Source organism: Oncorhynchus mykiss, chromosome 17 (genome assembly GCF_013265735.2).
Source record: "Oncorhynchus mykiss isolate Arlee chromosome 17, USDA_OmykA_1.1, whole genome shotgun sequence".
Classification (NCBI taxonomy): Eukaryota; Metazoa; Chordata; class Actinopteri; order Salmoniformes; family Salmonidae; genus Oncorhynchus; species Oncorhynchus mykiss.
Genome location: NC_048581.1, coordinates 85172386 through 85188960, shown reverse-complemented (window position 1 = coordinate 85188960; position 16575 = coordinate 85172386). Strand labels below are relative to the sequence as shown.

General features: G+C 50.0%; 1 protein-coding gene across 2 annotated transcripts in view; it reads right to left on the bottom strand.

Annotated features, from left to right (window-relative positions):
- The window catches only part of LOC118940502 (protein phosphatase 1 regulatory inhibitor subunit 16B-like), a 170155-nt gene that overhangs the window by 23367 nt on the left and 130213 nt on the right, over positions 1-16575 (bottom strand). For both annotated transcript variants that reach the window (XM_036950829.1, XM_036950828.1), the window contains exon 6: positions 13482-13606. In XM_036950829.1, the coding sequence (XP_036806724.1) occupies positions 13482-13606 (125 nt within the window). The remainder of the gene's footprint in view (positions 1-13481; positions 13607-16575) is intronic.

The window sequence follows — 16575 nt, the reverse complement described above, 5'->3', positions numbered from 1 at the left end:
GCCACTCTACATACTCCGTCTGGCCACTCTACATACTCCGTCTGGCCACTCTACATACTCCGTCTGGCCACTCTACATATTCCGTCTGCCCACTCTACATACTCCGTCTGGCCACTCTACATACTCCGTCTGGCCACTCTACATACTCCGTCTGGCCACTCTACATACTCCGTCTGGCCACTCTACATATTACGTCTGGCCACTCTACATACTACGTCTGGCCACTCTACATAATCCGTCTGGCCACTCTACATACTCCGTCTGGCCACTCTACATAATCCGTCTGGCCACTCTACATATTCCGTCTGGCCACTCTACATACTCTGTCTGGCGACTCTACATACTCCGTCTGGCCACTCTACATACTCCGTCTGGCCACTCTACATACTCCGTCTGGCCACTCTACATACTCCGTCTGGCCACTCTACATACTCCGTCTGGCCACTCTACATATTACGTCTGGCCACTCTACATACTCCGTCTGGCCACTCTACATACTCTGTCTGGCCACTCTACATACTCCGTCTGGCCACTCTACATACTCCGTCTGGCCACTCTACATATTCTGTCTGGCCACTCTACATACTACGTCTGGCCACTCTACATACTACGTCTGGCCACTCTACATACTCCGTCTGGCCACTCTACATACTCCGTCTGGCCACTCTACATAATCCGTCTGGCCACTCTACATATTCCGTCTGGCCACTCTACATACTCTGTCTGGCGACTCTACATACTCCGTCTGGCCACTCTACATACTCCGTCTGGCCACTCTACATACTCCGTCTGGCCACTCTACATACTCCGTCTGGCCACTCTACATACTCCGTCTGGCCACTCTACATATTACGTCTGGCCACTCTACATACTCCGTCTGGCCACTCTACATACTCTGTCTGGCCACTCTACATACTCCGTCTGGCCACTCTACATACTCCGTCTGGCCACTCTACATATTCTGTCTGGCCACTCTACATACTACGTCTGGCCACTCTACATACTCTGTCTGGCCACTCTACATACTCCGTCTGGCCACTCTACATACTCCGTCTGGCCACTCTACATATTCTGTCTGGCCACTCTACATACTCCGTCTGGCCACTCTACATATTCTGTCTGGCCACTCTACATACTACGTCTGGCCACTCTACATACTCCGTCTGGCCACTCTACATACTCCGTCTGCCCACTCTACATACTCCGTCTGGCCACTCTACATACTCCGTCTGGCCACTCTACATATTACGTCTGGCCACTCTACATACTACGTCTGGCCACTCTACATACTCCGTCTGGCCACTCTACATACTCCGTCTGGCCACTCTACATAATCCGTCTGGCCACTCTACATATTCCGTCTGGCCACTCTACATACTCTGTCTGGCCACTCTACATACTCCGTCTGGCCACTCTACATACTCCGTCTGGCCACTCTACATACTCCGTCTGGCCACTCTACATACTCCGTCTGGCCACTCTACATATTACGTCTGGCCACTCTACATACTCCGTCTGGCCACTCTACATACTCTGTCTGGCCACTCTACATACTCCGTCTGGCCACTCTACATACTCCGTCTGGCCACTCTACATATTCTGTCTGGCCACTCTACATACTACGTCTGGCCACTCTACATACTCTGTCTGGCCACTCTACATACTCCGTCTGGCCACTCTACATACTCCGTCTGGCCACTCTACATATTCTGTCTGGCCACTCTACATACTCCGTCTGGCCACTCTACATATTCTGTCTGGCCACTCTACATACTACGTCTGGCCACTCTACATACTCCGTCTGGCCACTCTACATACTCCGTCTGGCCACTCTACATACTCCGTCTGGCCACTCTACATATTACGTCTGGCCACTCTACATACTCCGTCTGGCCACTCTACATACTCTGTCTGGCCACTCTACATATTACGTCTGGCCACTCTACATACTCTGTCTGGCCACTCTACATATTACGTCTGGCCACTCTACATACTCTGTCTGGCCACTCTACATATTACGTCTGGTCACTCTACATACTCTGTCTGGCCACTCTACATACTCTGTCTGGCCACTCTACATACTCCGTCTGGCCACTCTACATACTCCGTCTGGCCACTCTACATACTCCGTCTGGCCACTCTACATACTCTGTCTGGCCACTCTACATACTCTGTCTGGCCACTCTACATACTCTGTCTGGCCACTCTACATATTACGTCTGGCCACTCTACATATTACGTCTGGCCACTCTACATATTACGTCTGGCCACTCTACATATTACGTCTGGCCACTCTACATACTCCGTCTGGCCACTCTACATACTCTGTCTGGCCACTCTACATATTACGTCTGGCCACTCTACATACTCTGTCTGGCCACTCTACATATTACGTCTGGCCACTCTACATACTCCGTCTGGCCACTCTACATACTCCGTCTGGCCACTCTACATACTCTGTCTGGCCACTCTACATACTCTGTCTGGCCACTCTAAATATTACGTCTGGCCACTCTACATACCCCGTCTGGCCACTCTACATATTACGTCTGGCCACTCTACATACTCTGTCTGGCCACTCTACATATTACGTCTGGCCACTCTACATACTCCGTCTGGCCACTCTACATACTCCGTCTGGCCACTCTACATATTACGTCTGGCCACTCTACATACTCTGTCTGGCCACTCTACATACTCCGTCTGGCCACTCTACATACTCTGTCTGGCCACTCTACATATTCCGTCTGGCCACTCTACATATTACGTCTGGCCACTCTACATACTCTGTCTGGCCACTCTACATACTCCGTCTGGCCACTCTACATACTCTGTCTGGCCACTCTACATATTACGTCTGGCCACTGTACATACTCTGTCTGGCCACTCTACATATTACGTCTGGCCACTCTACATACTCCGTCTGGCCACTCTACATACTCTGTCTGGCCACTCTACATATTACGTCTGGCCACTCTACATACTCTGTCTGGCCACTCTACATATTACGTCTGGCCACTCTACATACTCCGTCTGGCCACTCTACATACTCCGTCTGGCCACTCTACATACTCTGTCTGGCCACTCTACATACTCTGTCTGGCCACTCTAAATATTACGTCTGGCCACTCTACATACCCCGTCTGGCCACTCTACATATTACGTCTGGCCACTCTACATACTCTGTCTGGCCACTCTACATATTACGTCTGGCCACTCTACATACTCCGTCTGGCCACTCTACATACTCCGTCTGGCCACTCTACATATTACGTCTGGCCACTCTACATACTCTGTCTGGCCACTCTACATACTCCGTCTGGCCACTCTACATACTCTGTCTGGCCACTCTACATATTCCGTCTGGCCACTCTACATATTACGTCTGGCCACTCTACATACTCTGTCTGGCCACTCTACATACTCCGTCTGGCCACTCTACATACTCCGTCTGGCCACTCTACATACTCTGTCTGGCCACTCTACATATTACGTCTGGCCACTCTACATACTCCGTCTGGCCACTCTACATACTCTGTCTGGCCACTCTACATACTCCGTCTGGCCACTCTACATATTACGTCTGGCCACTCTACATATTACGTCTGGCCACTCTACATACTCCGTCTGGCCACTCTACATATTACGTCTGGCCACTCTACATACTCCGTCTGGCCACTCTACATACTCTGTCTGGCCACTCTACATACTCCGTCTGGCCACTCTACATACTACGTCTGGCCACTCTACATACTCTGTCTGGCCACTCTACATACTCCGTCTGGCCACTCTACATACTCCGTCTGGCCACTCTACATATTCTGTCTGGCCACTCTACATACTACGTCTGGCCACTCTACATACTCTGTCTGGCCACTCTACATACTCCGTCTGGCCACTCTACATACTCCGTCTGGCCACTCTACATATTCTGTCTGGCCACTCTACATATTCCGTCTGGCCACTCTACATATTACGTCTGGCCACTCTACATACTACGTCTGGCCACTCTACATACTCCGTCTGGCCACTCTACATACTCCGTCTGGCCACTCTACATACTCCGTCTGCCCACTCTACATACTCCGTCTGGCCACTCTACATACTCCGTCTGGCCACTCTACATATTACGTCTGGCCACTCTACATACTACGTCTGGCCACTCTACATACTCCGTCTGGCCACTCTACATACTCCGTCTGGCCACTCTACATAATCCGTCTGGCCACTCTACATATTCCGTCTGGCCACTCTACATACTCTGTCTGGCCACTCTACATACTCCGTCTGGCCACTCTACATACTCCGTCTGGCCACTCTACATACTCCGTCTGGCCACTCTACATACTCCGTCTGGCCACTCTACATATTACGTCTGGCCACTCTACATACTCCGTCTGGCCACTCTACATACTCTGTCTGGCCACTCTACATACTCCGTCTGGCCACTCTACATACTCCGTCTGGCCACTCTACATATTCTGTCTGGCCACTCTACATACTACGTCTGGCCACTCTACATACTCTGTCTGGCCACTCTACATACTCCGTCTGGCCACTCTACATACTCCGTCTGGCCACTCTACATATTCTGTCTGGCCACTCTACATACTCCGTCTGGCCACTCTACATATTCTGTCTGGCCACTCTACATACTACGTCTGGCCACTCTACATACTCCGTCTGGCCACTCTACATACTCCGTCTGGCCACTCTACATACTCCGTCTGGCCACTCTACATATTACGTCTGGCCACTCTACATACTCCGTCTGGCCACTCTACATACTCTGTCTGGCCACTCTACATATTACGTCTGGCCACTCTACATACTCTGTCTGGCCACTCTACATATTACGTCTGGCCACTCTACATACTCTGTCTGGCCACTCTACATATTACGTCTGGTCACTCTACATACTCTGTCTGGCCACTCTACATACTCTGTCTGGCCACTCTACATACTCCGTCTGGCCACTCTACATACTCCGTCTGGCCACTCTACATACTCCGTCTGGCCACTCTACATACTCTGTCTGGCCACTCTACATACTCTGTCTGGCCACTCTACATACTCTGTCTGGCCACTCTACATATTACGTCTGGCCACTCTACATATTACGTCTGGCCACTCTACATATTACGTCTGGCCACTCTACATATTACGTCTGGCCACTCTACATACTCCGTCTGGCCACTCTACATACTCTGTCTGGCCACTCTACATATTACGTCTGGCCACTCTACATACTCTGTCTGGCCACTCTACATATTACGTCTGGCCACTCTACATACTCCGTCTGGCCACTCTACATACTCCGTCTGGCCACTCTACATACTCTGTCTGGCCACTCTACATACTCTGTCTGGCCACTCTAAATATTACGTCTGGCCACTCTACATACCCCGTCTGGCCACTCTACATATTACGTCTGGCCACTCTACATACTCTGTCTGGCCACTCTACATATTACGTCTGGCCACTCTACATACTCCGTCTGGCCACTCTACATACTCCGTCTGGCCACTCTACATATTACGTCTGGCCACTCTACATACTCTGTCTGGCCACTCTACATACTCCGTCTGGCCACTCTACATACTCTGTCTGGCCACTCTACATATTCCGTCTGGCCACTCTACATATTACGTCTGGCCACTCTACATACTCTGTCTGGCCACTCTACATACTCCGTCTGGCCACTCTACATACTCCGTCTGGCCACTCTACATACTCTGTCTGGCCACTCTACATATTACGTCTGGCCACTCTACATACTCTGTCTGGCCACTCTACATATTACGTCTGGCCACTCTACATACTCCGTCTGGCCACTCTACATACTCTGTCTGGCCACTCTACATATTACGTCTGGCCACTCTACATACTCTGTCTGGCCACTCTACATATTACGTCTGGCCACTCTACATACTCCGTCTGGCCACTCTACATACTCCGTCTGGCCACTCTACATACTCTGTCTGGCCACTCTACATACTCTGTCTGGCCACTCTAAATATTACGTCTGGCCACTCTACATACCCCGTCTGGCCACTCTACATATTACGTCTGGCCACTCTACATACTCTGTCTGGCCACTCTACATATTACGTCTGGCCACTCTACATACTCCGTCTGGCCACTCTACATACTCCGTCTGGCCACTCTACATATTACGTCTGGCCACTCTACATACTCTGTCTGGCCACTCTACATACTCCGTCTGGCCACTCTACATACTCTGTCTGGCCACTCTACATATTCCGTCTGGCAACTCTACATATTACGTCTGGCCACTCTACATACTCTGTCTGGCCACTCTACATACTCCGTCTGGCCACTCTACATACTCCGTCTGGCCACTCTACATACTCTGTCTGGCCACTCTACATATTACGTCTGGCCACTCTACATACTCCGTCTGGCCACTCTACATACTCTGTCTGGCCACTCTACATACTCCGTCTGGCCACTCTACATATTACGTCTGGCCACTCTACATATTACGTCTGGCCACTCTACATACTCCGTCTGGCCACTCTACATACTCTGTCTGGCCACTCTACATACTCCGTCTGGCCACTCTACATACTACGTCTGGCCACTCTACATACTCCGTCTGGCCACTCTACATACTCCGTCTGGCCACTCTACATACTCCGTCTGGCCACTCTACATATTCTGTCTGGCCACTCTACATACTACGTCTGGCCACTCTACATACTCTGTCTGGCCACTCTACATACTCCGTCTGGCCACTCTACATACTCCGTCTGGCCACTCTACATATTCTGTCTGGCCACTCTACATATTCCGTCTGGCCACTCTACATATTACGTCTGGCCACTCTACATACTACGTCTGGCCACTCTACATACTCCGTCTGGCCACTCTACATACTCCGTCTGGCCACTCTACATACTCTGTCTGGCCACTCTACATATTACGTCTGGCCACTCTACATACTCCGTCTGGCCACTCTACATACTCTGTCTGGCCACTCTACATACTCCGTCTGGCCACTCTACATATTACGTCTGGCCACTCTACATATTACGTCTGGCCACTCTACATACTCCGTCTGGCCACTCTACATATTACGTCTGGCCACTCTACATACTCCGTCTGGCCACTCTACATACTCTGTCTGGCCACTCTACATACTCCGTCTGGCCACTCTACATACTACGTCTGGCCACTCTACATACTCTGTCTGGCCACTCTACATACTCCGTCTGGCCACTCTACATACTCCGTCTGGCCACTCTACATATTCTGTCTGGCCACTCTACATACTACGTCTGGCCACTCTACATACTCTGTCTGGCCACTGTACATACTCCGTCTGGCCACTCTACATACTCCGTCTGGCCACTCTACATACTCCGTCTGGCCACTCTACATATTCTGTCTGGCCACTCTACATACTACGTCTGGCCACTCTACATACTCTGTCTGGCCACTCTACATACTCCGTCTGGCCACTCTACATACTCCGTCTGGCCACTCTACATATTCTGTCTGGCCACTCTACATACTCCGTCTGGCCACTCTACATATTCTGTCTGGCCACTCTACATACTACGTCTGGCCACTCTACATACTCCGTCTGGCCACTCTACATACTCCGTCTGGCCACTCTACATATTACGTCTGGCCACTCTACATACTCCGTCTGGCCACTCTACATACTCTGTCTGGCCACTCTACATACTCCGTCTGGCCACTCTACATACTCCGTCTGGCCACTCTACATACTCTGTCTGGCCACTCTACATATTACGTCTGGCCACTCTACATACTCTGTCTGGCCACTCTACATATTACGTCTGGCCACTCTACATACTCCGTCTGGCCACTCTACATACTCTGTCTGGCCACCCTACATATTACGTCTGGCCACTCTACATACTCTGTCTGGCCACTCTACATATTACGTCTGGCCACTCTACATACTCCGTCTGGCCACTCTACATACTCTGTCTGGCCACCCTACATATTACGTCTGGCCACTCTACATACTCCGTCTGGCCACTCTACATACTCCGTCTGGCCACTCTACATACTCTGTCTGGCCACTCTACATACTCTGTCTGGCCACTCTAAATATTACGTCTGGCCACTCTACATACCCCGTCTGGCCACTCTACATATTACGTCTGGCCACTCTACATACTCTGTCTGGCCACTCTACATATTACGTCTGGCCACTCTACATACTCCGTCTGGCCACTCTACATACTCCGTCTGGCCACTCTACATATTACGTCTGGCCACTCTACATACTCTGTCTGGCCACTCTACATACTCCGTCTGGCCACTCTACATACTCTGTCTGGCCACTCTACATATTCCGTCTGGCCACTCTACATATTACGTCTGGCCACTCTACATACTCTGTCTGGCCACTCTACATACTCCGTCTGGCCACTCTACATACTCCGTCTGGCCACTCTACATACTCTGTCTGGCCACTCTACATATTACGTTTGGCCACTCTACATACTCCGTCTGGCCACTCTACATACTCTGTCTGGCCACTCTACATACTCTGTCTGGCCACTCTACATATTACGTCTGGCCACTCTACATACTCCGTCTGGCCACTCTACATACTCCGTCTGGCCACTCTACATACTCTGTCTGGCCACTCTACATACTCTGTCTGGCCACTCTACATATTACGTCTGGCCACTCTACATATTACGTCTGGCCACTCTACATATTACGTCTGGCCACTCTACATATTACGTCTGGCCACTCTACATACTCCGTCTGGCCACTCTACATACTCTGTCTGGCCACTCTACATATTACGTCTGGCCACTCTACATACTCTGTCTGGCCACTCTACATATTACGTCTGGCCACTCTACATATTACGTCTGGCCACTCTACATACTCCGTCTGGCCACTCTACATATTACGTCTGGCCACTCTACATACTCCGTCTGGCCACTCTACATACTCCGTCTGGCCACTCTACATACTCTGTCTGGCCACTCTACATACTCTGTCTGGCCACTCTACATATTACGTCTGGCCACTCTACATATTCCGTCTGGCCACTCTACATACTCCGTCTGGCCACTCTACATACTCTGTCTGGCCACTCTACATATTCCGTCTGGCCACTCTACATACTCCGTCTGGCCACTCTACATACTCTGTCTGGCCACTCTACGTACTCTGTCTGGCCACTCTACATATTACGTCTGGCCACTCTACATACTCCGTCTGGCCACTCTACATACTACGTCTGGCCACTCTACATACTCCGTCTGGCCACTCTACATACTCCGTCTGGCCACTCTACATACTACGTCTGGCCACTCTACATACTACGTCTGGCCACTCTACATATTACGTCTGGCCACTCTACATACTCCGTCTGGCCACTCTACATACTCCGTCTGGCCACTCTACATACTCCGTCTGGCCACTCTACATACTCTGTCTGGCCACTCTAAATATTACGTCTGGCCACTCTACATACCCCGTCTGGCCACTCTACATATTACGTCTGGCCACTCTACATACTCTGTCTGGCCACTCTACATATTACGTCTGGCCACTCTACATATTACGTCTGGCCACTCTACATACTCCGTCTGGCCACTCTACATACTCCGTCTGGCCACTCTACATATTACGTCTGGCCACTCTACATACTCTGTCTGGCCACTCTACATACTCCGTCTGGCCACTCTACATACTCTGTCTGGCCACTCTACATATTCCGTCTGGCCACTCTACATATTACGTCTGGCCACTCTACATATTACGTCTGGCCACTCTACATACTCTGTCTGGCCACTCTACATACTCCGTCTGGCCACTCTACATACTCCGTCTGGCCACTCTACATACTCTGTCTGGCCACTCTACATATTACGTCTGGCCACTCTACATACTCCGTCTGGCCACTCTACATACTCTGTCTGGCCACTCTACATACTCCGTCTGGCCACTCTACATATTACGTCTGGCCACTCTACATATTACGTCTGGCCACTCTACATACTCCGTCTGGCCACTCTACATATTACGTCTGGCCACTCTACATACTCCGTCTGGCCACTCTACATACTCTGTCTGGCCACTCTACATACTCCGTCTGGCCACTCTACATACTACGTCTGGCCACTCTACATACTCTGTCTGGCCACTCTACATACTCTGTCTGGCCACTCTACATACTCCGTCTGGCCACTCTACATATTCTGTCTGGCCACTCTACATACTACGTCTGGCCACTCTACATACTCTGTCTGGCCACTCTACATACTCCGTCTGGCCACTCTACATACTCCGTCTGGCCACTCTACATATTCTGTCTGGCCACTCTACATATTCCGTCTGGCCACTCTACATATTACGTCTGGCCACTCTACATACTACGTCTGGCCACTCTACATACTCCGTCTGGCCACTCTACATACTCCGTCTGGCCACTCTACATACTCTGTCTGGCCACTCTACATATTACGTCTGGCCACTCTACATACTCCGTCTGGCCACTCTACATACTCTGTCTGGCCACTCTACATACTCCGTCTGGCCACTCTACATATTACGTCTGGCCACTCTACATATTACGTCTGGCCACTCTACATACTCCGTCTGGCCACTCTACATATTACGTCTGGCCACTCTACATACTCCGTCTGGCCACTCTACATACTCTGTCTGGCCACTCTACATACTCCGTCTGGCCACTCTACATACTACGTCTGGCCACTCTACATACTCTGTCTGGCCACTCTACATACTCCGTCTGGCCACTCTACATACTCCGTCTGGCCACTCTACATATTCTGTCTGGCCACTCTACATACTACGTCTGGCCACTCTACATACTCTGTCTGGCCACTGTACATACTCCGTCTGGCCACTCTACATACTCCGTCTGGCCACTCTACATATTCTGTCTGGCCACTCTACATACTACGTCTGGCCACTCTACATACTCCGTCTGGCCACTCTACATATTACGTCTGGCCACTCTACATACTCTGTCTGGCCACTCTACATATTACGTCTGGCCACTCTACATACTCTGTCTGGCCACTCTACATATTACGTCTGGCCACTCTACATACTCCGTCTGGCCACTCTACATACTCTGTCTGGCCACTCTACATATTACGTCTGGCCACTCTACATACTCTGTCTGGCCACTCTACATATTACGTCTGGCCACTCTACATACTCTGTCTGGCCACTCTACATACTCTGTCTGGCCACTCTACATACTCCGTCTGGCCACTCTACATACTCCGTCTGGCCACTCTACATACTCCGTCTGGCCACTCTACATACTCTGTCTGGCCACTCTACATACTCTGTCTGGCCACTCTACATACTCTGTCTGGCCACTCTACATATTACGTCTGGCCACTCTACATATTACGTCTGGCCACTCTACATATTACGTCTGGCCACTCTACATACTCCGTCTGGCCACTCTACATACTCTGTCTGGCCACTCTACATATTACGTCTGGCCACTCTACATACTCTGTCTGGCCACTCTACATATTACGTCTGGCCACTCTACATATTACGTCTGGCCACTCTACATACTCCGTCTGGCCACTCTACATATTACGTCTGGCCACTCTACATACTCCGTCTGGCCACTCTACATACTCCGTCTGGCCACTCTACATATTCCGTCTGGCCACTCTACATACTCTGTCTGGCCACTCTACATACTCTGTCTGGCCACTCTACATATTACGTCTGGCCACTCTACATACTCCGTCTGGCCACTCTACATACTCCGTCTGGCCACTCTACATACTCTGTCTGGCCACTCTACATACTCTGTCTGGCCACTCTACATATTACGTCTGGCCACTCTACATACTCCGTCTGGCCACTCTACATACTACGTCTGGCCACTCTACATACTCCGTCTGGCCACTCTACATACTCCGTCTGGCCACTCTACATACTACGTCTGGCCACTCTACATACTACGTCTGGCCACTCTACATATTACGTCTGGCCACTCTACATACTCCGTCTGGCCACTCTACATACTCCGTCTGGCCACTCTACATACTCTGTCTGGCCACTCTACATACTACGTCTGACCACTCTACATACTCCGTCTGGCCACTCTACATACTACGTCTGGCCACTCTACATACTCCGTCTGGCCACTCTACATACTCTGTCTGGCCACTCTACATACTCCGTCTGGCCACTCTACATATTACGTCTGGCCACTCTACATACTCCGTCTGGCCACTCTACATACTCTGTCTGGCCACTCTACATACTCCGTCTGGCCACTCTACATATTACGTCTGGCCACTCTACATACTCCGTCTGGCCACTCTACATACTACGTCTGGCCACTCTACATACTCCGTCTGGCCACTCTACATACTACGTCTGGCCACTCTACATACTCTGTCTGGCCACTCTACATACTCTGTCTGGCCACTCTACATATTACGTCTGGCCACTCTACATACTACGTCTGGCCACTCTACATACTCCGTCTGGCCACTCTACATACTATGTCTGGCCACTCTACATACTCCGTCTGGCCACTCTACATACTCCGTCTGGCCACTCTACATACTCCGTCTGGCCACTCTACATACTACGTCTGGCCACTCTAACATAAAGGCTGATTGGTGGAGTGCTGCAGAGATGGTTGTCCTTCTGGAAGGTTCTCCCATCTCCACAGAGGAACTCTAGAGCTCTGTCAGCGTGACCATCGGGTTCTTGGTCACCTCCCTGACCAAGGCCCTTCTCCCCCGATTGCTCAGTTTGGCTGGGCGGTCAGCTCTAGGAAGAGTCTTGGTGGTTTCAAACTTCTTCCATTTAAGAATGATGAAAGCCACTGTGTTCGTGGGGACCTTCAATGCTGCAGACATGGTACCCTTCCCCAGATCTGTGCCTCGACACAATCCTGTCTCAGCTCTAGGGACAATTCCTTCGACCTCAGGGCTTGGTTTTTGCTCTGACATGTGCTGTCAACTGTGGGACCTTATAGAGACAGGTGTGTGCCTTTCCAAATCATGTCCAATTAATTGAATTTACCACAGGTGGACTCCAATCAAGTTGTAGAAACATCTCAAGGATGATCAATGGAAACAGGATGCACCTGAGACTCAATTTTGTGTCTCATAGCAAAGGGTCTGAATACTTATGTAAAGAAAGTATTTCTGTTTATTTTTTTTTATCTTTAATACATTTGCAAACATTTCTAAAAACCTATGTCGTTATGGGGGATTGTGATGTCATTATGGGGTATTGTGATGTCATTATGAGGTATTGTGATGTCATTATGGGGTATTGTGATGTCATTATGGGGGATTGTGTGTAGATTGATGAGGAAAAACATTTATTTAATCCATTTTAGAATAAGGCTGTAATGTAACAAAATGTGGAAAAAGTGAAGGGGTCTGAATACTTTCCGAATGCCCTGGTCTTATTACTTAATTATATTATAAACTCACCAGAGTAGCTCCCTGTGAATCATGGTGGTTGACGTCCTCTCCCTCCGTCAGCAGCTCCTGGATATCTCCCATCATCCTCCTCTCTACAGACGCCCGGGTATCATTGATCATCTCCTGGGTGATGCCTGTCAATCAAACATACAGGAAGTGATTTTGGTCAGTTAGGCAGGCAAACAGAGACAGACGCTCAGTCAGTCAGCCAGTCACACTGAGACAGACCGATACCCTGTTCACACTACCTGGTCAACATAAACCACACTGTCAGAGACAGACACTCAGTCAGCCAGCCACACTGAGACAGACCGATACCCTGTTCACACTACCTGGTCAACATAAACCGCACTGTCAGAGACAGACGCTCAGTCAGTCAGCCACACTGAGACAGACCGATACCCTGTTCACACTACCTGGTCAACATAAACCACACTGTCAGAGACAGACGCTCAGTCAGTCAGCCACACTGAGACAGACCGATACCCTGTTCACACTACCTGGTCAACATAAACCGCACTGTCAGAGACAGACGCTCAGTCAGCCAGCCACACTGAGACAGACCGATACCCTGTTCACACTACCTGGTCAACATAAACCACACTGTCAGAGACAGACGCTCAGTCAGCCAGCCACACTGAGACAGACCGATACCCTGTTCACACTACCTGGTCAACATAAACCACACTGTCAGAGACAGACGCTCAGTCAGCCAGCCACACTGAGACAGACCGATACCCTGTTCACACTACCTGGTCAACATAAACCACACTGTCAGAGACAGACGCTCAGTCAGCCAGCCACACTGAGACAGACCGATACCCTGTTCACACTACCTGGTCAACATAAACCACACTGTCAGAGACAGACGCTCAGTCAGCCATCCACAATGAGACAGACCGATACCCTGTTCACACTACCTGGTCAACATAAACCACACTGTCAGAGACAGACACTCAGTCAGCCAGCCACACTGAGACAGACCGATACACTGTTCACACTACCTGGTCAACATAAACCACACTGTCAGAGACAGACGCTCAGTCAGTCAGCCACACTGAGACAGACCGATACCCTGTTCACACTACCTGGTCAACATAAACCACACTGTCAGAGACAGACGCTCAGTCAGTCAGCCACACTGAGACAGACCGATACCCTGTTCACACTACCATGTCAACATAAACCACACTGTCAGAGACAGACGCTCAGTCAGCCAGCCACACTGAGACAGACCGATACCCTGTTCACACTACCATGTCAACATAAACCACACTGTCAGAGACAGACGCTCAGTCAGTCAGCCACACTGAGACAGACCGATACCCTGTTCACACTACCATGTCAACATAAACCACACTGTCAGAGACAGACGCTCAGTCAGCCAGCCACAATGAGACAGACCGATACCCTGTTCACACTACCATGTCAACATAAACCACACTGTCAGAGACAGACGCTCAGTCAGTCAGCCACACTGAGACAGACCGATACCCTGTTCACACTACCTGGTCAACATAAACCACACTGTCAGAGACAGACACTCAGTCAGCCAGCCACACTGAGACAGACCGATACCCTGTTCACACTACCATGTCAACATAAACCACACTGTCAGAGACAGACGCTCAGTCAGTCAGCCACACTGAGACAGACCGATACCCTGTTCACACTACCATGTCAACATAAACCACACTGTCAGAGACAGACGCTCAGTCAGCCAGCCACACTGAGACAGACCGGTACCCTGTTCACACTACCTGGTCAACATAAACCACACTGTCAGAGACAGACACTCAGTCAGCCAGCCACACTGAGACAGACCGATACCCTGTTCACACTACCATGTCAACATAAACCACACTGTCAGAGACAGACACTCAGTCAGCCAGCCACACTGAGACAGACCGATACCCTGTTCACACTACCATGTCAACATAAACCACACTGTCAGAGACAGACGCTCAGTCAGCCAGCCACACTGAGACAGACCGATACCCTGTTCACACTACCTGGTCAACATAAACCACACTGTCAGAGACAGACACTCAGTCAGCCAGCCACACTGAGACAGACCGATACCCTGTTCACACTACCTGGTCAACATAAACCACACTGTCAGAGACAGACACTCAGTCAGTCAGCCACACTGAGACAGACCGATACCCTGTTCACACTACCATGTCAACATAAACCACACTGTCAGAGACAGACACTCAGTCAGCCAGCCACACTGAGACAGACCGATACCCTGTTCACACTACCTGGTCAACATAAACCACACTGTCAGAGACAGACGCTCAGTCAGCCAGCCACACTGAGACAGACCGATACCCTGTTCACACTACCTGGTCAACATAAACCACACTGTCAGAGACAGACACTCAGTCAGCCAGCCACACTGAGACAGACCGATACCCTGTTCACACTACCTGGTCAACATAAACCACACTGTCAGAGACAGACACTCAGTCAGTCAGCCACACTGAGACAGACCGATACCCTGTTCACACTACCATGTCAACATAAACCACACTGTCAGAGACAGACGCTCAGTCAGTCAGCCACACTGAGACAGACCGATACCCTGTTCACACTACCTGGTCAACATAAACCACACTGTCAGAGACAGACACTCAGTCAGTCAGCCACACTGAGACAGACCGATACCCTGTTCACACTACCATGTCAACATAAACCACACTGTCAGAGACAGACACTCAGTCAGCCAGCCACACTGAGACAGACCGATACCCTGTTCACACTACCATGTCAACATAAACCACACTGTCAGAGACAGACACTCAGTCAGCCAGCCACACTGAGACAGACCGATACCCTGTTCACACTACCATGTCAACATAAACCACACTGTCCTCGCCCTTTGTTTAACAAAATAACTACATCATGGCATTCACTAATCAAACACTATTTACATATATTAGAAATGTGGGTACATTTCTGGATCAAATTCTAACTAACACATTCAAACAACTGGATTAGAGAGGTTGACTTAAAATAAGTAGGCTTACATGTAGATACGTACAAACGTGAAGCGGAACACTTCTACACCTCAAACTAGTATTGTTCATTTAGATGAAGT